Source organism: Erpetoichthys calabaricus, chromosome 4, assembly GCF_900747795.2.
Source record: "Erpetoichthys calabaricus chromosome 4, fErpCal1.3, whole genome shotgun sequence".
Taxonomy (NCBI): Eukaryota; Metazoa; Chordata; class Cladistia; order Polypteriformes; family Polypteridae; genus Erpetoichthys; species Erpetoichthys calabaricus.
In genome coordinates, this window is record NC_041397.2 from 333,765,007 (window position 1) to 333,789,982 (window position 24,976).

Sequence of the window (24,976 nt, forward strand, 5' to 3'; positions counted from 1 at the left end):
CCATTAAACCTGCCTTTGCCATGACCATCAACAAATCACACGGACAAACCATGGACAAGGTTGGCATCTACCTCTCTGAACCCGTTTTTGGACATGGACAACTTTATGTTGCCTTCTCACGTGTTCGACGTTCATCTGACGTTAGAGTTAAAATTATAAATGATCCATGCCAAGGAAGACTCATTCAAGGACAACACACCATCTTTACTACTAATGTTGTATACAAAGAAATATTCCAATAAAACATTAATATATGCCAAACACTCTATTTGTTATTTCTATGCACATCATCCAAACCTGCACACTATTCTATATCTAATTCATACATCTCACTCTTTGTCATGTCCCAACGCCAGGGGTTGGCGAGCGAAGCGAGCAGGGGGCGGAGCCCCCTAGTATATATATATATATATATACACGTCTATGTTTTCAGTAAATGTTTTCAAACACAGTACCATGGAGAAATTATTTTTCATTGTCCCCTTACTGAGACAAGTATACTTTTTCCCTGTTTTCTTCTCTGAAGGTCCAGATTATAGTAGCCACTGAGAACCTGCTTAGGTTTGGTTGCACACATTGCTCTGCCTCCCTCATAGTCATGCCATGCACCAGAACCATTATCTATGACAGTTGCTCGAATGTCATTTGAAATTACAGAGCTTCTTCTTGGTCTTAGTCCTTGCCCTCCACCTCTGACACGGACTCCTCTTCCTCTTCTATTGTATTGCTCCATTGTTGGATCCACTCATGCCATTTGCATTTCACTGGGCTTATATACTGTTTACTAATTGGGTTCACTGATTGGACACACGTGTTTTCAATTTGGAGTGGTAGTGTGTAAATGATGAAAACAGTGTGTTAGTTGTGTTTCACTTTAACTGTAGCCTGTGTGCACCATTCTGGGTACAAGTGCACCACACTGCTAAATGTGTTTTGTGTTTGAGAATGTGTTTAGAGTTTTGGTAAATGGGAGATTCAGATTTGCAAATTGTGTCCAAATCAGATGAATAGTGTTTAAGATTTTGACAACTGTGGGATTGATTTGATGAAAGAGTTCTGGTAGTTGACAGTTTAGTTCTTACAATGGGATTTTTTGTTTTAGCATGTGAAATAGGACGGCCCGGACACACACAGGCGGACACCGATTCACTCATCACCACGTTTATTCACAATACTACTATATACAAAGTCACTATGTGCACCGCCACCAAGCCCCACAGTCTCCCAATGTACAGGCTCCTCACTAGCCTCTTCTCTTTCTCTCTCTCTCACGTCAGGCCTCTCCTCGCCTCCTCTGCACTGACCTCGTCTTCCTCCTAACCCGACTCAAGCCTTGATTGCAGGGAGGCAGCTCCTTAAATAGGCGGCTGATTGCTGACCGCACCCAGCCACCTGTGACAAGCAATTCAGAAAAACTGTAATAGCTAACTACGTGGGCAATAGAAACGGGCACAGAGATTTAGATGTTTCTAGTTGTGACATCTTCTCGATGTTGGTCCAGTAGTACAAGGTCATCTGGAGGATACTAAACACATTTGTCAGCACATTAGACTTTATGTCCTGATGGCGCCTCTGCAGGCCCAAAATGAAATCAGATCAGCCCTGAAGGCTCCTCTCTCTGGTCTCTAATTTGTGGTCCACCACTCATTTATTGTTCCACTTAATCAGTCCTGACAAATGTGGAACTCCAGCACGACTGACTTCAAGGAAAGCCAGCAAAAAATATCAGCATGGCGTAACATTCAGGTGCATTGTGGGATTTAGTTAACTGCAGCAATTTAAACTGTTGTTGAGTTACTTCACCACATAGTCAGTTATCACATTGCTTTATTAAATATTCATATTCAAAAAGAGCAGCGATAGCAGAGTGGGATTACATGTGTTAGTAGGCTACATGACATACATCTTTGATAGCAGCATTTTCTATTATTATGTAGTTGGAGGCTTGTGGTGGCCGCTGTCACTGCCGTCAGCAGTTCCATCATCAGTGAAGAGAAGTGTGCCAGGCCCTATGCCAGGCCATTCATGCCCATGCCATAACACCCCCAGTTTTAGCGCAGTTGAATAGCAGAGGTGGAGCGAGTAGATTATGCATATCAGAATGAAGAGGGAGAAGAAGCAGGGCTGGATTCTCAAAGATCTGGGGCTGGACACCTAAGGTCATTGGAAGGGGTAGATGGGCTCTTGATGATCAGCGGCTGAAAGCCAGAAATCAGGGGCTAAATCCCCCCAAGCCCCTTCCCCAATGATGCCTCTGGGCTGCAAGAAAGAGACTGAGGGTGGAGGAGTGCTGACTGTGAGAGACAAAGAGAGTAAAATGGCAGAAGTTGTTACCGTCCTCAAGAAAGTGAGTCTGCGTGCATCATGGAGGTCATTTTAAAGCCAATACTCAGAAATCTAAGTGTTCTGATTTAGTAGCTTCGACTGTTACCAATGCCAATACCTAAGTAAATACATTTGACCAATTTAAATATCACTTGACCCGGGTGGACACACACACGTCTTGGGGATCACACTTTGAGGACCTCTGCTCTAGAGGATGTTTCACTCTTGTTTCACAACAGACTCTCACTGTTGTGTGGACCTCGTTTGTAGGTCTCTTAGGATAGAAGCATCTGCAAATTGAATAAAAGTATATAAAGGAATATGTCTCCATTGTTTTTTGTCTTCTTGTGTCCATTTTTAAGGCACAGAGCCCCTTCCCCATGTCTTAGTAGCGTCACATCAGCATGCATCATGTGGACATGTAGACCGGAGGTGCTGGGATCAACGAGGGGCTTCACTGCTGAAGCTTTTAAAACTCACAGCCGGCTGGAATGGAGAACAGCGGAAAACATTCTTATTGTTTTGGCTTCATTTCTTAAAAACAGTCGACTTGCTGAGTGCAAATTCAAGTTTGTCCAAATTAAGACAAAGAACTTCAGATTCACTTGTGGGCTCGTCTGTTTCTCATATGCAGTTCTTTGATGCCAACACCATAGTCTGAGCACAAAGTAGCACAAGTAAATCTACAAAAAGCAAGAAAAACAAAATTAAAAATGATCAGTTAACAAAACAACAAATGTTGACTTTCTTCAAGCTCTTTCTGAATGGCAGTGGCTGCATGAAGAGAGCGCCATTTTGTGACCATTTTGTGGCAAACTCCTTTGTGATGAGGCTTTCACTCCAACTCTCACAAATCCACCTGACTTCGGTCCTAAACGTTTTTCCCTTTCATTTCCACAGTTGTTCTCAAGTACACAAACATTCAAGAGACGCCAGGTCTACAATTGCTCATCATTTGTGCAAGTGGCACCAGGCTATCATAATACAGAGGAAGACCTGTTGGTGACCTGTGATAAGAACAGGCCATTTATCCATTGAATGTCCACAATAGCACCACATTGAGATTTGAAGGTCCCTAAAGTCCTGAACCCCACCAGACTACTTGGAATTAACACTCCATGAGTCTGTGGTTCTCTGCATGAAGAAAAACTTCCTAATATTTGTGTAAAATTTACCCTTAACAAGTTACCAACCGTGTCCCCAAGTTCCTGATGAACTCATTTTAAAGTCACAGTCTTGATCCACTGCACTAATTCCCTTCATAATTTTAAACACGTCACTCATGTCACCTCTTAATCTTCTTTTACTTAAAATGTAAAGGCTCAGCTCTTTTAATCTTTCCTCATAATTCAACCCCTGTAGCCCTGGAATCAGCCTAGTCGCTCTTCTCTGGACCTTCTCTAGTGCTGCTATGTCCTTTTTGTAGCCTGGAAACCAAAACTGCCCCCAGTACTCCAGATGAGGCCTCACCAGTGTGTTATAAAGGTTGAGCAGAACCTCCTGTGACTTGTACTCCACACATCAAGGCGCTATATAACTTGACATCATGTTATCCTTCTTAATGGCTTTTGAACACTGTCTTGATGTATGCAGATGGCACAGGTTGGGGTTGGAGAGATTATGAGCTATAAGCTATGCAGACAATCCACAGGTGGCAGAAATGAGCAGAAGGGCAGTGCCAAGGGACATCACTGGATGCCCAAGAAATGTTTTCTATCAGGGGACAATAGAAAATCATAGAGATAGAGAGAAGGTTTGTCAAGTAGTCAGAAGTCCTTCTGGCACCACATGGCTCCCAATGCAGGAAACGTCAGACTATGACACCCTTAAAGGTAGAAGGCTGGTAGTTTCTCTATGGCACTTTAGATGGCAACACAAATAAAGAGTGGTACTGGGATGCTGGCACATTGAGGACTATGGAGGGGACAGGAGTGCAGGAACAATTTGGGTACTAGGAGGGCGAGGGACTCGTGTTTCTGTAGCAAAGATGTCTCTCCTTGGCAGTGGACAGTGACCACAGCAGACATTTAAAGTGCCAGAGTCACAATGAAACTGTGGTTGGGAGGACAGCTGGGGCAACAACTCACTGGCAGGAGGATGAGAGTTCAGGGTCACAAAAGCAGAGAATGAGGGGAGACAAAGAAGTGAGCCCCTCAGTCAGATGGGTCAAGGCCTGTGTTGGTGACTTCTCCTCATATTTTGTGTGCTTTACATAGGAAGATAAATGTGCCCCACTTTGAGAGACCCTACTCATGGCATCATCCTAGGGTTAGAGAGGTACTAGGAGGACATGTTTGTTTGGCACAGCATTACATAATGTGCTTCATTAGAGAAAAGTGGACTTTGAGGTGTGGGGCTAAGTGGATGGTAGGACAAGGAACACGAATGTGCTGTGTTACAATTCAATTTAATATTCAATTCAATTCATTTAATACCCTTTAGTAGTTTTGCTCTAAATTCACATTTTTTTGCTATTACACCAAGTTAGTGGTTTGGAAAGTCCATCTGGAGTTGACATGCAGAGTATTAAATCTCCAAAAAGCCATAAACATATAAAAAGCACAATCGACAGAAAGAAGATGAACACTCCAAACAAAGGTGTGCAGCCAAAGACTGAAAGTTTGTCTTTTAATAAACTGGAGGTCGAAATTTAAAGTTACCTTCTTTCAGATTCTCAGAGATGTTCAGCTTCAGGTGGTTTCTCGTTTGCTGTTGGCTGCTGCAGTAGCATTTCAGTTTTCAGGTCTTTGTTTGTTACTAAAAGAAAATTCATTCAAATGTGTTCAAATGGCTGGAGAGTCAGAAGAGCCAACGTTCTGAGCTAAGCGCAGTCTGAAGATGAGAAGTTCGAAGCACAAAAGCAACAGTAAATAGGAAACTGAGTGAAGAAGAGATAGAAATGTGACAAAGTCAGCCATGTCACCTCATGAGCCTAGAAACACCACACACACTCTGTGATGCCCTCTGGTGGCTGCTGACGACTCCTGTAACCTTCTCAAAAGCCGCATTCACAGTAAGCAGTGCTGGGAGAAAGAAAGGCAGACAGGCAGACACCACAGACTTATGCTGACTTCACCTCACAAACGTAGAACTTGAAAGAATGAAGACATCTTGGACACACAAGTGATGAACTGCACATGATGAAGGTGAACAATATGAAAATGGCAGCTCATGTGTTTCACTTCGACATACCAGATGCTTCATGATGTTTCATTCTAATCCTCTTAATCATCACAATCTTTCCAATCAGCAGCACCACTGCCAACGCTGACACTGACGCCGCTATGGCCCAGGCTTTTCCATTCGCTCTGTGTGGATCTATCTCAGTTTTAATCAGATCTGTAAATTAAAGACAAGAAACAAAGAAACAAATTCTGAACCGTTTAACCCTTAAGCTTCAGCTAAAACACCAGCTTATGATATGAAGAGTAATTTATTTACTGAAACTTTCCTAAAGGCAGGTGTCCAGAGCCCGGCTATACAACTCAGTCTTTAGATGACCGGCATTGGCGGCCAAATGAGGAAGCAACAAAAGGATATGATCAAAGTGGAGCTTATGATATTATTTATGTATCTGGACTTTCTAAAAACATTTGATAAGATGTCACTTGAGAGGATGACAATTAAAAAGAAGTGGGAGTGTGTAGATAGGTGGATGATTGTCTGAGACATTGGAAGTAGAGGGTGATGGTGCAAGAGACCTTATCAGAATTCAGTGAAGTTAAGAGTGTTAGGAGGTACAAATGTGCCATTTGAATATACAACAGTAGATGTGAAAATCGAGAGTCCACCTTATGAGAAGGATTTAAGAGTTGTAGTGGACTCTAAGCTATCGACTTCCAGACAGTGTTCAGAAGCCATTAAGAAGGCTAACAGAATGTCAGGTTATATAGCTCCTTGATGTGTGGAGTACAAGTCACAGGAGGCTCTGCTCAAGCTTTATAACACACTGGTGAGGCCTCATCTGGAGTCCTGTGTGCAGTTTTGGTCTCCAGGCTACAAAAAGGACATAGCAGTGCTAGAGAAGGTCCAGAGAAGAGCTACTGGGCTGATTCAGGGCTACAGGGGATGAGTTATGAGGAAAGATTAAAAGAGCTGAGCCTTTACAGTTTGAGTAAAAGAAGATTAAGAGGTGACATGATTGAAGTGTTTAAAATGATGAAGGGAATTAGTGCAGAGGATCGAGATGGTGACTTTAAAATGAGTTCATCAAGAACACGGGGACTCAGTTGGAAACTTGTGAAGGGGAAATTTCACACAAACATTAGGAAGTTTTTCTTTACACAGATAACCACAGACATTTGGAATAAGAGACCAGGTAGAGTGGTAGACAGTATTACTTAAGGGACTTTCAAAATTCGACTCAATTTGTTTTTACAAGAGTTGATTTGATAGGACTGTGAGCTTTGTTGGGCTGAGTGGCCTGTTCTTGTCTAGATTGTTCTAATGTTCTAATAGCTATCAACAGTAGAAAGTGTGGCCAATGTTTGGTAGTCTTTATCCTTCATTTAAAAGTAAATACAGGAATAGCCTGACGTTAGAAGCAGAACTGGACTTCAGGTTATCACAATGTGATCCCAACATGCCACTAATGAGCCTATAAAACATAAAGACACTCCATCTTCATATTTGACTTTGAGTTTTTGTCCTCTTTTTTGTTCTGAAGTCATAAGTCATTTGTTATTTTTCTGCTTTTTATCATCTGGATTCATATGTGACTGTATCATTTTTGTAAATATCAAAGGGTAAGCCTGTCCAGCAGTGATGTAAACTGGTTAATTTAACAAGTAGAAAACCAGTTGTGGTGATTGTAGTTCAGAGATCCATGATATTGACTATGGTGTACCACAAGGATCTATTCCAGGCCCACTGTTTTTTAATTTACGTTCTCCCATTAGTCCAGATTGTATTGAAACACAAGGGGAACTTCTACAGCTATGCAGATAACACACAGCTTTACTTTCTATAGCAATTAATGATTCTGATTCTCTGGACTCTCGGATTCAATGTCTTACTAGCATAACAGATTGGATGAGCAGTAATTTCCACAAGCTAAATAAGGAAAGAAATGAAATCTTAGTTGGTTGTAAAAATGGAATTAATGGAAGTATCAGAAATAAACTTGATCCCCTAGCATTAAAAGTCAAGATGAAAGTAAAGAGTTTAGCTGTAATTATGGATTCTGACCTTAACTTTAACCAGACTGGTAGGACTGCATTTTTCTGTTTAAGGAACACTAAATAATCAGATCTCTTTGAACTCTGCAAGACGCTGAGAAGTGTGTTCACGCTTTTGTTTTCAGTTGACTAGATTACTGTAATGCACTCCTAACTGGACTACCTAAGATAGATGTCAATCAGCTACACTTAGTTCAGAATGATGAGGCGAGAACCTTAACCAGCAAACCAAACATCTGTGCACAGTACACCAGTGTCAGCATCATTAGATTGGTTACTTGTGAACTTAGAATTGATTTTAAAATACTACTAATGGTATATAAAGCCTTCAACAATCCGCTCCTTACTATAGTTCAGAATGCCTGTCCCCCTACACTCCACATTGAAACCTTAGATCCTTGAATGGAGGTCTCCTTATAATTCCCAGAGCCAAACATAAAAGAAGTGGTGAGTTGGCCTTCTGCTGTTATACACCTCAAATCTGGAGTACTTTACCAATACAGATACGTCAGGCTAACACCATGAATAATTTGTAAAAACTCCTTAAATCCTCTAAGACAAAGTCTAAAACAAAAACAACAAGGAACACCTGAAGCACGTTTCTGTTAGGTGGAGTGCCCAGCGGGGCCGTGGTCCTCCCTGAACCCCTGCAGATTGATTCTGTTAGATGTTAGACGTTTTGATGTCCCCAGCCTCCTAACCCTATCATTGGACTTATCTTTGTAGACTTAGAAATATGTTTGCATATATAAGTTTTCTAATTCTCTATTAATGATGTATCTGTCTTACATAACTGTGTATTATTTTGTATGCTATTTATTCACTACTATTCTTACCTAATTTAATTTGTTTTTCTTTTCATAGCATAATTGACCATAATCATTATTTTGGTGGTCTGCCCTGGCTAAGGCTGCCACACTGCAGAGTGCCCTTTTACACTGTTGTTAAATTTAAAAAGTTAGTTAAGATTTTAGAGATTTAGATTGACTGCTGTTTGCACCGCTATGTTGAAGTGAATTCTGGCCACACACAGTCTGCAGGTGGGTGTCACAATAAGTGGTCTTTTTATGTGACTGGCTGTTCTGTACTGACATACAAGGAGAACTCACACTCTTTCTCAGGTGATGTCTTCTTCTCTTCCATCTTCCGGTTATCGATCATGCAGGACACAGACACATTCTCCGTCATGGTCAGAGTCAGGATGCTGGTCAGGTTGTATTTGGGATTGCGGCCTCTTTTCAGTTTGTTTTTTATTCAGCTCTTGTCCTGAAATGGTTTCTTGTTCACGAACCACTGGACCCACGGCACAGGGAATCCCTCATCCGACTTGCAGGTGAAGTTGACCTCAGTACCATTTAGCACCGGTGACGTCGGCCCAAGAAGAACGGGATCAGAGAAACGATCTGAAGAGACAGAAACACATTGAAAGAAAAGAACTGGCAGTAAGACTTGTTTCTCATCAGGACACTGGACCGAGCAGCAGGATTTCCACAGTGAAAGTAGCATGAAGTTGTGGGCAAGAAAGCAGTTAATTAAACAGCTGAATAAACAACAATCAAGAAAATGAAATACAAGAAGTCTGAATGAGCGTAAGCCACCGTAATCCTGGGTGTTTGTCAGTAATGAAATGATTTACCGCATGTGGGATGAGTGCATAATAAACCAAAAGAGTTGAAATATTAAAATGTGTGCTTCAGTTTAAATGTTTAAAGTCCAAATATTCTCGATTGTAATAGAAACTTGTCGTTTGTCATTCTCTGATTGAGGTACTTAGAGGGCTAGTAAAGGATCAAAAATCACCTCATATTCGTAATCTCTGACCTTAAACGATACCTCGCAGACTTAGGTTTGAAGACTGTCATTTTGGACCTTCTAGGAATGGCTGTTGGAGGTACAAGACTACCATTAAAGAATCAAATATCAAAGATATGAACATATTTGTGATCTGCAACCTTAAAATAACATAAAAGTGCGCCCACATGCCTACATGAAAGGTGAAGTCTGGTATTTTTTAACTCAAAGTTATTTCTTCATCAACATGCTGTATTTGCCACTTAAAACCTTATTCTAAAGTTAAACCTTTTCGATATACAGTATTTTTAAAAATACATAACCAGTTCTGCCATTTAACAATGAATCCTATGAGACATGAGGTCACAAATAGAAAATAGGAGCATAAAAATTTACCAAATACGTCCTCTTTGAGTTTTGATAACAGAAAAGATGTCGTCCGTGTTTGTAACACACGTGTGTGACAACAAAAGGGATCTGGAAATGAACATTTTATCGCATATTCCTGATGCTCTTTTTCTTGTGGTAACGATTTGTTTTCCATCCTCTTGTACGAGTCCTCCCATAAATGAATGAATCAAAACCATCCACCCTGCGCAAATTTGGTGGAGGACACCACACTCCTTGGGCTGAAAGGTTTGTCAGAAGAAGTCAAGAGCTGAGGTGGTGTACACAGTGGTCTTCTTTTAAAATGGCCGAATCTCATAATGTTGGTGTTTTGTTTATTAGAAATGATGTATTTCTTTTTGTACAACGTGTGTGTCCAGATCAGGAGTCGACAACTGTCTTGGCTTGAAAAATAGACACATTTGGTAGGTTTTTATGTTTTAGGCCTCATGCCCTATAGGCTTCAATCTAAAAGGCCAGGACAGGATATTTACTTTTTAAAATTGGTCAAAAATGTGTAACTTTACAAAACTATTTTTTGGGGCAAATGCATACATACCACGTTTGTGAAGAAATAACTCTGACTTGAAAAATACCAAACTTGAAGTTTAATGAAAAGGAGTAGCTTTGAGCCCTAAAATCCCATCCTGGGGTCAGTTGATGTGGCATGCAGAACTTCAAGTCCTTCTGTTCATTTTGGCTGAAGACACCAGTAATCTGCTGTGCAAAATATGGTCCAGAAATGGCAATTTGTTTAGGTCTAGAGAGCCAAAAATTTGGCAGGACCCTAAAAAGCTCGACACTTTGTATAAGTAGACGTCAAGAATGGAATATTTCAGGTGGGGTTTTCTTGTACTGGTGAGTCAGAAGGCATTGGACAGACCAGCGTTTGTCAACCTTTAAGTATTTGAGACCCGAGTTTTCACAACAGTTTTAATCGCACCCCCTAATGATTTTTTGAAAGGAGCCCACTAATACCAATTTGTTCTTTTTTAATTAATGATATATCATAGATGCGGGGCGGCACGGTGGCGCAGTGGGTAGCGCTGCTGCCTCGCAGTTGGGAGATCTGGGGACCTGGGTTCGCTTCCCGGGTCCTCCCTGCGTGGAGTTTGCATGTTCTCCCCGTGTCTGCGTGGGTTTCCTCCGGGCGCTCCGGTTTCCTCCCACGGTCCAAAGACATGCAGGTTAGGTGGATTGGTGATTCTAAATTGGCCCTAGTGTGTGCTTGGTGTGTGGGTGTGTTTGTGTGTGTCCTGCGGTGGGTTGGCACCCTGCCCAGGATTGTTTCCTGCCTTGTGCCCTGTGTTGGCTGGGATTGGCTCCAGCAGACCCCCGTGACCCTGTGTTCGGATTCAGCGGGTTGGAAAATGGATGGATGGATGGATATCATAGATGCATATTTTATTATACCTACTTAACTTTTAGCGACATTTATCTAACTATATTCATTTTTCTAGTATCAGAATGTAGTTTAAGTTAATTTGTTTTGGTTTCAATAGATGTATCTTTCATATTTTTGATTCTTGTTTTCTTTTTTTCACATCTTCACGCCCCCCTTTTTGTTTCTTCGCGCCCCCCTAGGAGGCCCACCCCACAGTTTGAGAACCACTGGGACAGTGAACACTGAAGTGATTTCAAAGCATTCAGACAGAATTCTTATAAACACAACGAAATATTCGACCAAAAGCAGGCCGGCTCACCCGCCACAGCATTTTCAGGTCATGTCAGTTACCAAATGCTGTAGCGCTGCCCAGACTCACGGACTGTGAGGTGGACTACAAGCTCGGCAGCCAGCTTTCAGACTCCTCGTGTTTTATTATTTAATTGAGGTTCGCCTGGGTGCCTCACACTGCACCCCACTTCTCTTCTTCTCCCAATCTGCCACACTTTCTTCTTCTTCTTCTTCTCTTCTTCTTCTTCTTTCGGCTGCTCTCATGACTCTAAGCCTCCCATTTTTGTGGGTCAGGCTTGCCTTGGGTGACATCTGACCTGTGGGCTTTTTGTAGGCCTCACCCATTCACCTATTTGGTGGAGTCAGAGACTGATGATGCCACCCATGCCTTTAGGTGTCTGATTCTTTTGAAAATGGACATATACTGCCGCTCAGGCTTTGTCGGTTGTTTGTTTAGAGGGTAAGTGAAGTTAAAGGTGGTCCAGTCCTTCTTTATTTCCTTACTCTTGGACTGAAGGTCTCTGCTGTGTCCTCAGTGTTGAGTGCCTTTAAAATAAAACTCGTCAAAGTTTCTTTCCTGCAATCACTAATATTACCTGCTCCTGGGGATTTGTTGAATTTTCAGGATTTTCTAACCCAAGCAGCACTTCTCACTCTACAATTTCCAAATCAAGAGGTGTGCACCTGACCACTGGAAAAGAAAGGAACAGAGGACAACCGCCCTAGCTACGATGATGCCCCTGTTTGAAGGCAGCACAGAGTCCTGGGGGTCAGACTTACAGTATGGGACTTCAATTTGCACAAAAAGAGGCTTGAAATTTGCGTATGCACCTTATCATTCAAAATTCAAGATGTAAAAAAGAAAACTTGAAAGGATTACTTGCATGTATTTATAGCCAACCCTAAACCAACCATTTACAACATTTTGGAGAAACTGGGCGATGAAGATACTCTTCATCAAGTAGGGAATTTCTGCCAAACAAGCTAAATGACAACTCTTGTGTATAATAATTCACAGTACTGAGCTGTCATTAGAATGTGCGTCGACATGACAAACATATGACACCTCAGAAGGGATGACTATGGTGGGCCGACTCTCTTTAAGTTCCCTTTTAAGAAGGCCAATGTTGCACTGAAGCTCTTGCTTGGGTTCTTTTGTCAATTTATATCAGCTAACTGTTGTCACTTTTTAGAAACCAAAGTGCAGTAAAAACCAGACGTGATTCAGACGCAGCTGCTAGAATCTTAACTAGGTAAAGAAAATCCAAGCACATCACTCCAGTTTTGATGTCACTACACTGGTCACCTGTGTCATTCAGAATTGACTTTAAAATACTGCTTACGGTTTACAAAGCCTTAAATAATCTGCTCCATTTTATATTTCAGAAAGTCTTTCACCTTACACTCCAAATTGTAACCTCAGATCCTCAAATGAGTGTCTACTTAGAATTCCAAGAGCAAAACTTAAAAGAAGTGGTGAGGTGGGTGACCTTCTGCTGTTATGTACCTAAAATCTGGAATAGCCTGCCAGTAGGAATTCGCCAGGCTAATACAGTGGAGCACTTTAAAAAACTGCTGAAAACACATTACTGTAACATGGCCTTCTCATAACTTCATCTTAGTTTAATCCTGATGCTCTGCATATTCAATTAATTATCATTATTATTCATGGTGGTTCCAAAATCCATACTAACCCCTACTCTCACTTCTGTTTCTTTTTCCAGTTTTCTGTGGTGGCAACCTGCGCCACCACCACCTGATCAAAGCACCGTGATGTCCCCACATTGATGGATTAAAGGCCAGAAGCCCACATTATCATCATCATCAAGTCCTTCCATGTGAACCCTGAATACCATGAGGACTGATTGAGGTCATTGATGTTAGGTAGAATGCCTAGAGGGGGCTGGTCAGGTGGTCTCGTGGCCTTGGAACCCCTGCAGATTTTATTTTTTCTCCAGCCGTCTGGAGTTTTTTTTTGTTTTTTCTGTCCTTCCTGGCCATCAGACCTTACTCTTATTCTATGTTAGTTAGTGTTGTCTTATTTTAATTCTTACTTTGTCTTTTATCTCTTTCTTCATCATGTAAAGCACTTTGAGCTCCATTATTTGTATGAAAATGTGCAACATAAATAAATGTTGTTGTTGTTGTGTTTGGAAGGCGACTCAGTCCAAACCACCCATAAATACAAAATAAAGATGACAACAATGGTGTAAAGTGTTGAATTACTGCTGAGTTCAAAAAGAAAGCAACAAACAGATGGTGCCGTTCTTCCTCTTCCCCCCCATACATCGCCATCTGAGGCCCAGTTTACTGCTTCAGCCTCCACAAGATCACAAGCTTTGTGGTCCACAGAATGCATTTAGAAGTAAAGATTCCTCACCTCCGACATGAAGGCAGTGCTCACACACAAGTCTCTTGTGGTGCTCCCCGGCCGCTCTGTAATAACAGCTGTACGACCTTTCATCATACAGCGAAACACTGAAGAGCCTCAGCGAGAAGTTGCCATGTGGAATCTCAGATATGAAGAAATTTGATTTGGGTTGGAAATAATTCACTCGACATTCATACGACCTTAGACAAAAAAGAGTGAGATCTCCTGCTGTCCATTCAAGTGAAATGTTCTCTATATTTAAGGGCTCTTCAGTCTTCAGAGAGCAGGGAAGTTGAATCGTCTCCCCAACGGAGGCAATAAGACATTTGTCAGCTGGAAATCCTGAAAATTACGGAAACAAACTCAAGTCAGCGAAAGAAGCTGAAATGTTTTAGAGCCGCACTGACTGACTTTAACCTTCATACAACGTTATGAGCACCAGAACAAACGTACAAAAAATAAAATGGACCCATGTGACACAAATTCATAAATATATAAAAATATTCACTGGAGAGAATCTTTCAGGAATATAAATGATAAGATACGCTCTCATAGCCTCTCTGAACTTTAAAACACAAGAAAGAGGCAGAAATAAACTAAAATCACAACTTCATTTAACCAAAACATTCAGGGTCTGGCTGAACAAAGAAGAAGAGCTAAAAGTACAAATGAAGATCAAACAATAAAACCTGGGCCTCCATTCAGGGATTTGGACCCCCACTTACCAGGTGGGGTGGCTCTCCTACATGCTGGTAACAAAAAATAATTTGAGGAAATTCAACAATCTATGCATAAATCAATTAATACAATTCACATATACCCAAATAAACAGTCCATTGAAAAATATGAATATTAAATATAGAAATATAAAAATACAAAACTATGATAAATCCTCAAACTATGCCAAAAATGAAAATAATAATAAAAGGCAGAAATTAATCAATGGAAAACTCAAACAGATAACATTTAATAAGTAGGAAATACTGCATATAGTAGGAATGTGTATGTGCAGAGAACACCGGGACTTACTGAGTGTGATCACGGCATCAAACAAGAAACAAATCACAAGAGAAACAACCGCGTAACGGGTAGAAAAATAAAAATAAAATAAATGAAAAAGTAAACCAAACAATAAAAAATTACCACACAAGGACATGAAAAAGAAAACAGTACAGATACAAAGAAAATTATACATAAAATTAAATAAACGTCTCCCATAGAAGAAAATATGAAAGGAAGAAAGCATCACTTCTATTAGACCAGAAGTACCCAGTCTTTGATTCAGTGAACTACTAATTGTAATTTAAAAGATTTGACAAAGTCAGGTAAAGTGCTATGGTACTGGTGTTCACTGTAATTAAATATAACAAGTTCTGGCAGGAAGGGCAAAGCAGCAGCTCACAGACAGAGAGAGAGAGAGAGAGAAAGAAAGAAAGAAAGAAAGAAAGAAAGAAAGAAAGAAAGAAAGAAAGAAAGAAAGAAAGAAAGAAAGAAAGAAAGAACAAGAGAGAGAGCTGAGCGCACAACTGAGTAAGAAACAACTCTGGGTGGGCTGATAAACCAGCTGAGAGTCGGGTGAACGCCACCACACCACTGGCAGGCAACAGAAGCTTCATAACCAGCTAAAGAACTTGAGCACGTGTGTTGAAGCACCAGGACTCTTAAGTTAGTTCCTTTCTCTACAGGTGAAAAAAAAGTTAAAGCTAAGCTTTAGTAATTTTATGTTTTATGTTGTTTGTCTTTGTCTTTCAGTACAACAATCTGCATGAGAACAGGCCATTCAGCCCAACACATCTCACCAGTCCTATCCACTTATTTCTTCCAAAATAACATCAAGTCGAGTTCTGAAAGTCCCTAAAGTCCTACTGTCTACCACACTACTTGGTCACTCATTCCAAGTGTCTGTAGTTCTCTGTGTAAAGAAAAACTTCCAAACGCTTGTGTGACATTTCCCCTTAACAAGTTTTCAACTGTGTCCTCGTATTCTTGATGAACTCATTTTAAAGTCACAGTCTCAATGCACTGCACTAATTCCCTTCATAATTTTAAGCACTTCAGTCATGTCACCTCTTAATCTCCTTTTGTTTAAACTGTAAAGGCTCAGCTCTTTTAATCTTTCCTCATAACTCATCCCCTGTAGCCCTGGAATCAGCCTAGTCGCTCTTCTCTGGACCTTTTCTAGTGCTGCTATGTCCTTTTTGTAGCCTGGAGACCAAAACTGCACACAGGACTCCAGATGAGGCCTCACCAGTGTGTTATAAAGGTTGAGCAGAACCTCCTGTGACTTGTAATCCACACCTCAAGGCGCTATATAACCTGACATTCTGTTAGCCTTCTTAATGGCTTCTGAACACTGTCTGGAAGTCAATAGCTTAGAGTCCACTGTGACTCCTAAATCGCCCATTGTGTATTCAAACCTCACATTTTTACTTCCTATGTGTAATACTTTACATTTACTGACATTAAATTTCATCTCCACAAATCTGCCCAAGCCTGTCTGCTATCCAAGTCCTTCTGTGATGATTTAACAGATTCTTGATTATCTGCTAATCCACCTATCTTGGTATCATCTGCAAACTTCACCAGCTTGTTACTTATATTCCTATCTAAATCATTTATATATATTAAAATAGCAGCGACCCTAGCACTGCCCCCTGCTGGTCACTACTCTTAACATTGTCCAGTTCTGATGAGGTTCCTCACACCATCACCCTCTGCTTCCTGTGTCTGAGCCAATTCTGCACCCATCTGAAAACATCACCCTGAACTGCCACATCTTTTACTTTGATGCCCAACCTCTCATGTGCCACCTTATCAAATGCTTTCTGAAAGTCCAGATTAATAATCTCATCTGCTCCACTTTGATCGTATCCTTTTGTTGCCTCCTCATAGAATTCCAGCATGTTAGTCAAACATGACCTCCCTCTTCTGACCCCATGCTGACTGTTCCTAATATCTCCTGTCCTTCCCAGGTGTTGCTTAATCTTATCCTTAATAATTCCTTCCATTAATTTTCCTGTGATGCACATTAAACTTACTGGCCTATAGTTGTTTGGATGTTTCCCCCTTTTTATATAACAGGACACTATCTGCCATTTTGTAGTCTTTCCCCAGTGAACAATGACTTCCTAAAAATGTGTCAAGGATTTTATATCTGTACTCGCTAACCTCCTTAAGCACTCTGTGAAATATACTCTCTGGTCCTGGTGATTTGTTTGATTTTAGCCTATTTAATCTGAGCAGATCTTCTCCCTCTACAATTTCTAAATCACTCAGAACCTCCTTAGTAGTCTTTTTTACCGATGAGAGGTTATCCACTTGCTCACATGTGAAGACCTCAGAAAAAAAATGTGAGTTTACAGCATCCGCTATTTCACAGTCTGCACTTTTTAATTCCCCTTTACTGGCCCTGATGCACTTCACCTCCTCCTTGACTTTTCTTTTACGATTAAAATACTGAAAAAAATCACCTTAGGGTCGTCGTTCACCTTATCTGCTCCATTCCTCTCCAACTGTCTTTCAGCCTCCCTGATATCCTTCCTAATGGTTGCCCTCATGTTCTCATACGCTCTACAATTCACAATGGAGTTATTAGTCTTATATGTCTTATTCATTTGTTTTTTCCTTTACCGCTTCTCTTTAAACTCTTTATTAACCCATATTTTAAATTTCCTAATAATTCCAAACTTAGGTATGTACCCATCCTGCATTACGTGTAAAAAATTTTAAACCTGTTCCACTGCTCCTCGACTGTTTCCACACTTATAAACTTAAATAGACTTTGCTTTGTCTCTCCAAAATTTGTCCTACCAAAGTTCAACTTAACAATTTTAGTCTTTACATCTGCACTCTTACAAAACACTGAGAATTGTATTACGTTATGGTCACGTGACCCTACTGGTCCAATCACCTCGACACCCTCAATTCTATCCTGATTATTACTAAATACTAAATCCAGACAGGCTTCACCCCGTGTTGGCTCTTTAACATGCTGTGTTAGAAAACAGTCACTGATTACTTCTAAAAACTCCTGCTCTTGTGCTCCTCCATCTGTAAGGTTATCCCAGTTAATATTTGGATAATTAAAGTCCCCCATGACTAGAATATCTCCCTGTAAACTTGCCTTTTTGATATTACTAACCAGATGTGTGTTGATGTTACTGTCTGAATTGGGTGGTCTATGACACACTCCTACAATAAGACCTCTTTCCCTAATATTTTCCAGGTGAAGCCACACGTCCTCACTAAGATGGGCTCATCATCCAACTGAAGGAGACTTACATTTAAATCCTGTTTGGCAGAAACAGCAACCCCACCTCCTTTTCTGTTCTGTCTATCCTCCCTAAAAAGTATTACACTACACGATTTGGATTTTATTTTTTAAATAATATGTTTAACATGGGTGGCGCAGTGGTAGCGCTGCTGCCTCGCAGTAAGGAGTCCTGGGTTCGCGTCCTGGGTCCTGCCTGTGTGGAGTTTGCATGTTCTCCCTGTGTCTGCGTGGGTTTCCTCCCACAGTCCAAAGACATGCAGGTTAGGTGCATTAGTAATTCTAAATTGTCCCTAGTCTGCGCTTGGTGTGTGTGTGCCCTGCGGCGGGCTGGCACCCTGCCCGGGGTTTGTTCCCTGCCTTGCGCCTTGTGTTGGCTGGGATTGGCTCCAGCAGACCCCCGTGACCCTGTAGTTAGGATATAGCGGGCTGGATAATGGATGGATGGATGGATGTTTGGGTGAATAAACTTACTGACACTCACTGATACCAAGAACCCCATAAATATATGAGAAGAAGAAGTAAATCTCAAGAGGACCCCGATGCCCTATTGGGGTTGGGTGCTGCACAGACACAGCACATGAGGAGCTCTTCTGACGCGTCTCCCTGCGGCCCTGATGCACAGCTGCAGGCGATACTCGGATGTGGACCCTGGCCATGAGTCGGCCCAAGAATCCAGTCACATACAGATGACCTCTGACCTCGGGTGGGCAGAGTGAAGTGCAGCCAGGCAGTGAGTCTGAGTGAAGGAAAGGATGAAAGAGCTAGAAGTGCATTTCAGCACAGAACATCAGTGCAGGGAGGCGGAAGTGACCACTGAAGAAACCAAAAAGTCCAGTTTAGGGCCACCTCACCAGCAGTGAGCATAAAAGTACTGGGAGCTGACAAAGGGTACTGAATGAGATGGAAAACAAGTTTAATGTCCTTGTTAGATGAGACCAATCTCACTATAATAAGAGAAGGTCAAAACCTGAAGATGATGTTCACATCCTACATGGACACATATGATCAAGAGGGGGCTTAAGGGCCGCCTGCACTGCAGATCTTCATGAACACGGCGGTGTGTGAGGCGACTGGTGAGACTCCTGCGATATTTGCATTAAGAAAGCACAAATACAACAGACAGATGAACAATGAGTCTTTATTTGTCTCCAAGGGGAGATTAAAAAGGGGGCATCATGCCCTAACCCCCCATCAGGTAGGTCTCAGTATATTCACATTCAGTACTCACCCTGGGTGTGACTCAGTGATAACAGAAGAAGACAAAGTTCTCTCCAAATGTGTGACATTTCACCTAAAATCAAAATAAAAAACACAAAGAGTAAGAGACACAAAGGTAAGTGTAAAAAAAAACAGGATGGCAAATGAGGATTAAAGGAAAGCAAGAGCGTTGGCAGAGGAGGTGCTGCTGGGTTCGGAGTATACGGTAGACATTAGGAGTAAGTTATGGGGTCCTGTTAACAGACCACAGCTTGCCGTTTAATGAGATTTTACTATCAAAGTGAAGTACAAACCTCTTAGACGTGGGACATAGTGCCACCCTCTGTGGCGGAATTTGGACTTCCAAACTGGCAGCTTCACTTTGCCCATGCTGGCTCTCATCATCATCACTGTGCAGATTTCTAACTGGGTGGTCAGCACAGTTTCGAGATGTCACCCAGTTTGCTGATGACACCCCATTGTGGACTTGATGACTCCAGTTAACTGCTCATGCCCTACGTGGTTGTTGGCGTCATTGTGCCTAAATTATGTAATAAAGGAGCACAGGGCTGGAAACTGCCAGGCACAGTGGCACAGAGCTGGTCACACACACACACCACACGCCTAAACCAGTGTGTCTCAGGACACTTTCGGGTTGTGGGCACATGGGACTCGTTCTCAGTGTAATTTGCCCACCTTGCGCCCCACCACTTAGAGGACTGACAGAGCTGTGTGACATTTTGGATTTGGCTTCATCAAGCATTCACTTCCACATAAAGGCTGCTCTTTGATTTGGCTTCTTCTAAACTGGAATACTGAGCACTGGGTGACAGTCCACATTAAACGTACAGTACGTATATATATATATATATATATATATATATGGATGTATTTATTCTTAATGATTATGCCTTTAATGTTTCATTGTGACTTATGTGTGCATATCTGTGCTTGAATGCCAATGTGGGATTGCATGAATTGTGCTGTTCTTTAAAAATCCCACATGGATTAATTTAATAAAGCAGGGAAGTCCTGCGTCTGCTTTTAGGCCAAGTGGCTTATTGTCTGAAGAAATTCAGTCAGCTGGACGTCAACGTGAACTGCAAGTGTCCCCAAACTCCACTCAGTCTCATCCGCTCAAATTCTTCAAAGCTAATTTAAAAATTAGTTTAGCCTAAGCATATTTATTTTATTTTACTTTGATTCTGTTATTTAATCCACACATTAATAACTTCAGCAATTTCAAAAACAGAAAAAATGAAAAGGGTGCCGTCCAGTGCAGTTCACTGAAGTTGTTCAGAGATATTGGATGTCAGTCATTCATCGGCCATTTCTACTGCGTGGACACAAACACGAGAGACTTTCCACTTATTTCAGATGATCACATTCTTGTGTAATGTTGATATAAAGAATTAATTGTGTTGTTTAGGAGATTAAGAAACAAAAGATAAAAAGATGTTTTTGTGGTAAATGAGTTTCCGTGACCACACCAAACCCCCGGATTTGCATGAGGATAACGGCGTTCAGTACGACTCTTGAATTCCACCTGCATGAAGGTGTGGAGACCCCTGGGACCACAATGCAGACACAGGATGGTCGAGTACATAAAACGCGTTTCTTTTAAGTTAAGTCTTCTTGCCTGAAGAAGGGGCCTGAGTTGCCTCGAAAGCTTGCATATTGTAATCTTTTTAGTTAGCCAATAAAAGGTGTCATTTTGCTTGGCTTTTCTCTAAGTGAAGTCATCTTACTTCAACTGCGTTCTGTGTAAACGATCGAGCCCACCGCGGTCTGCGAATTAACTTAACGGAGGCGAGTAAAGACAACAAACCCCTGAGGCCGATGACACTTCTGTTAATAGAAATGAAGAGTTTGTTTCAACGGGAGTTAATTGAGTTAAAGTGACAGCTGAGTGAATTCTGTCAGCGCTGTCATGTACTTGTAATGCAGTACACTATCGTAGCCTTTCTTTTCCATTGATAAGAATGGACAAGCAGACAGCGCGTGTCTTTTTCTTTCTCGTCTTTATTGAACAACAACTAACAAACTGTGCTAGGCATTACCAATCAAATCACTAGGTGTCAACCCACAATCAGACATTAATAGCTGAACTGAAATGCACACTTACTGTATACAGTACTGATATATAACAAGCACAACTAGAAAAAGCTGCGCAATCTCAACGAGCAGGATGAGGATGTTAAGTGAAATCAAATAAATGGACAAATGAACAGCCGCGTTAGTTCGATTTTAGTGACTTTCTTCCTCGTTTTACGGACCTTTTCAAAGCCCAAAGACCCCGCTTTATATACAAAGAGGCCTTCCCAGAATGAAGCGGCGCTTTGTCAAGCAATGGAACCACAACACCCAGTAAAGAGCCACGAAGGGATTAGCAGGAGGATCTTCAAGAGTGTTTGGTGGGAATAAAAACAAGATGTTTAAATACAACAAACGGCTCTATCAGGCAGGACTTGACGGGCTAAGCTTATATACGAGTGCAAACTGAACATAAAGGTGAAACTTCCAAATCTTAGATACACCTCCATAAAGAAGACACGCAGGCGCGCCCACCGAATGTCCTGATTTATGACAACCGCTACTGTAAGGCGCTATACTGACTACTACAGTCTGGTGGGCGATCACAGGGACTTGCGCCTTTCTCTAACGTCACCCTGCTGTTCTTTATTCGTTCTGGAAACATCGGTGAACGATTCAAAGCGAGGCGGGTGGTGATTAACTCACAGAGGCTGCTGATTTCTTACCAAACTTGACTGTAGCTGAGCGTTTGTAATGGTGAAGTGCTGGCTCTGAGGCTAGGCATCTGCACTAGCAATCGAATTGTTGCCGGTTCGAATCCCGTAAATGCCAAAAGGGATTCTGCTCTGTTGGGCCCTTGAGCACGGCCCTTAACCTGCAACCGCTGAGCGCTTTGAGTAGTTAGATAAATGTAAAGAATAATTATTATTAAGTCACACGCGTCTCCATTACTCCCAACTGTGATCGGCTCTGCTGCTCCCCCTGCTGTTCATGCCGTTACATCAGCTGTCTGTAACAAAACAACTTTATTTACAGTTTCCATTCACCACACACAGCACTACAGACGCTTCGCTAACTGTCCGCTGATGATTAGTTTCTTTTATAAAACCGTTAAAACGCACAGTACGAGTCCCCACGAGTTTCCTCCACACCCTTCACCTCCATTAGGGTCCGTCAGCCCCGCGATTCGCACTCGCCGCTCATCCGCCTTTCGCTTATCCAAATCAAAGGACTGGCAGTTAAGTAATGGGGCTGTATTGATCAGTCGTGCGCTAAACATGAAGTGAACGGCGTGGCCGCACTCACCGTGACGCGCCTGCGCACTCCGCTGCTCTCTATGGATTTCCGTCACTCGAGGACTAAACGCGTTCTGCGCGCTCGTCGCTCTTTTTATTTTCTGTTGCACGGACGCGCCCATAACAGGTCGTCTCTTTCACAAGTTGTGATTTACTTCTTTCTTCTTTTATTTTGTACACAACAGTATCTGCCTGCTTACTCAATGCCATTGACCCCCAGGCGGAGAACTCAGCAATTAATTCACTTGCACCGACAGGTCCCGTCCCGTAATTGTCGCTGCCTTCCTTTCTTCTTTAGTTTGCAGATAAGCACATCACGGATACTTTAGACATTCTACAATAATTCATCTGTTTGACCATTCATTGGATTTGTAGCTCAGCTGTCACGCTCGCAGTCGCGGATGGGTGGACGGGGCCAATGCCGGCGACACAAGCGGACGGGAGGACGTCGACCTGGACGGGACGCCATTCTGCCGTGGGCTCGGCTGGCACGTTTGCTGTCGATGTATTCACAGAAAATGGACGGGGCTGTTTAGTGTGTTACTTTAAACATCATGCCGTGCCATTTTCAGTTCTTAAATTAAAATGCAGATGTCGCCACTTTAAGTTAGATGTCTGTTTTTTTATATTAAATATGAGATTTTTGAGTTTTGAAGTTTGAGATGAAGCGCCGTTTTTGACGTTTGCAGAGGCCTTCGACAAATCTTAAAGGTTCAGCACAGGTTTACATCTTTAAAAGTTAAAAACGCAGCACGCCATTTGTTTCTGTTTGGAAGTTTTGTCGCTTTGGACATGCAGTCTGAGATTAAAGCGATCAATATTGGAGCAGGCGAACGTGCTGCTAGTGATGAAGATGGAGGCTGGCATTCTACACACGCCAAGAGAGGACTTGCGATGTCAACACTTTCCATAAGGTTTTATTTCTAAATAGCAGAATAATTTTCTCCAAGCTTGCATAACATCAGTGCCTAACAACATGACAGCGACTGATGAAGACTCGTGTGATGAGCACACACATGTACAACTGTCAGCGTCACGCGCTGTCGCTAGTGGGGTCCTCTTTTTGGATGAGTCGTGTGTCTGCTTTGTGTCGCTTTGTGTCAGACTAACGTAGGTACAGTTTCAATACTCAGGTCCGATCTGATTGTTTTTGGTCAAACCCAAACCGCCCACCGGAGTACAAGTGACAAATGTATTTGTGATCTCCTTCTTCAGAGTCTCCTGTGTCTTTTTTGCAGAATGCCATCTTGGTCCAAATACGATTATACTTCATACACAAGATCTTTAGAGACATCATATGGTACCCACTAAGCTAGGCATTAAGCTGTATGCTTTAGGAAACATTTTGGTTAAATATTGGGAAATGATTCCATTATGCGGAGACTTTAATAAAAACAGAGTGATGATCTTCCACGTCCTCTCTCTGCTGCTGTCTGACCTCATTGATGGTCAGAGACCTTGAACATGTCCGGCTCTTTCATGGTTGCCCTCTGCTCCAATCTTCATGGGCTTCTTCCATGCAGCTTCACCCGTCCCCAGCTCTACATCCACTGTTGGCTCTGCCTGGCACCGCTCACATGGCATCGAAGGCGACGCCAACCATCTGCCACACTTTTCCCCAAGTCTATGAGCCAAGCCAAAGCCAAAAGGTGTAAATGTCAGTGATGTGTTTCTCTCTATACTTGTATTGTAGTGACCTTTTCTCGAGTGCAGTAAAGGACAGACTGACATTATCCATTGTGCCAGGCTGGAACCCAAGTCCTGGTCTAGTGAGCTGCTGCCAGACACTCTTTGTGGCAGCTAAAAAGTCCCAGTTTAGCAGTCTGGGCCTCTCTGTCTAGGGGTGTCTGTTGAAGGCACAGAGCTCTGAACAAAGGACCATAAGTCCTGGAGGAGTAACATTGATGGACAGAATTCTTCACCAGTGGTCAACCAAGATGATGAGTTTATGTGTGCCCAGAAAGACAATGGTAAGACCTCTGTTCCTTCCTATAGAAACTCTTCTTCCTCCTTTCTAGTTTCTCTCTAGTCATCAAGCTGCAGCTCAGCCTGCTCATAACCTTGTCTACCAAACCCCATAGCTGATACAGTAGGTGTGGACACACAGAGCCTGAAGTAACCATTTTAACTCCAAGGGGCAACTGTGCTGGGCTGAAAGGGTGGAGAACTCGTCTGTATTGGAGTTTGGGTGAGGGGGGGACAGCAAGTCTCACTAGCAAAGAGAGAGAGAGACAGAGAGAGAGAGTGGGAGAGACCCCCGTACGTAAACCACACTATCGCCTTCCTGAAAACAGTAACTGACTGACCACCAGTTGCTCAGAAGACATAAATTGGTCAACAGCCAAGGAGGACATTGAGTGTAAAACCTTCGACGAGAAGCTGCAGTGCCGCCTGCAACCAGAAGGTGCAATTAAGGCAAAACAGGAGACAAATTCTTGAAACAAAGAAAGA

General features: G+C 42.1%; 2 protein-coding genes across 9 annotated transcripts in view; both read right to left on the reverse strand.

Moving 5' to 3' along the window:
• Positions 1 to 1,810: 1,810 nt before the first annotated feature.
• The window catches only part of LOC114641379 (ICOS ligand-like), a 263,459-nt gene continuing 240,293 nt past the window's right edge, over positions 1,811 to 24,976 (reverse strand). For 4 of the 8 annotated variants that reach the window (XM_051925900.1, XM_028790435.2, XM_051925898.1 and 1 more), the window contains 2 exons: positions 4,986 to 5,082; positions 1,811 to 3,008 (listed from right to left, as the gene is read on the reverse strand). In XM_051925900.1, the coding sequence (XP_051781860.1) occupies positions 5,000 to 5,082 (83 nt within the window). In that variant the 3' untranslated portion in view covers positions 1,811 to 3,008; positions 4,986 to 4,999. The remainder of the gene's footprint in view (positions 3,009 to 4,985; positions 5,083 to 24,976) is intronic. The other 4 variants (XM_051925904.1, XM_051925906.1, XM_051925899.1 and 1 more) reach the window with 3 other exon arrangements.
• On the reverse strand, positions 5,518 to 22,680 carry LOC114641388 (ICOS ligand-like). The gene is made up of 5 exons (XM_028790444.2): positions 22,536 to 22,680; positions 19,228 to 19,290; positions 13,736 to 14,068; positions 8,612 to 8,905; positions 5,518 to 5,664 (listed from the first exon to the last, which is right to left on the reverse strand). The coding sequence occupies exons 1-4, from the start codon at positions 22,645 to 22,647 to the stop codon at positions 8,757 to 8,759; spliced, it is 657 nt and encodes a 218-aa protein (XP_028646277.2). The 5' UTR covers positions 22,648 to 22,680; the 3' UTR covers positions 5,518 to 5,664; positions 8,612 to 8,756.

What these genes read in the sequence shown, in the direction of transcription:
- LOC114641388 (XM_028790444.2), bottom strand. Translation starts at nt 22,647, where the DNA reads ATGGGCGCGTCCGTGCAACAGAAAATAAAAAGAGCGACGAGCGCGCAG. An exon ending in ATCACTGAGTCACACCCAGG is followed by an intron (nt 14,069 to 19,227) that starts GTGAGTACTGAA and finishes CGTAATTTTCAG; the next exon opens with GATTTCCAGCTGACAAATGT. An exon ending in GCACTGCCTTCATGTCGGAG is followed by an intron (nt 8,906 to 13,735) that starts GTGAGGAATCTT and finishes CTGTCTCTTCAG; the next exon opens with ATCGTTTCTCTGATCCCGTT.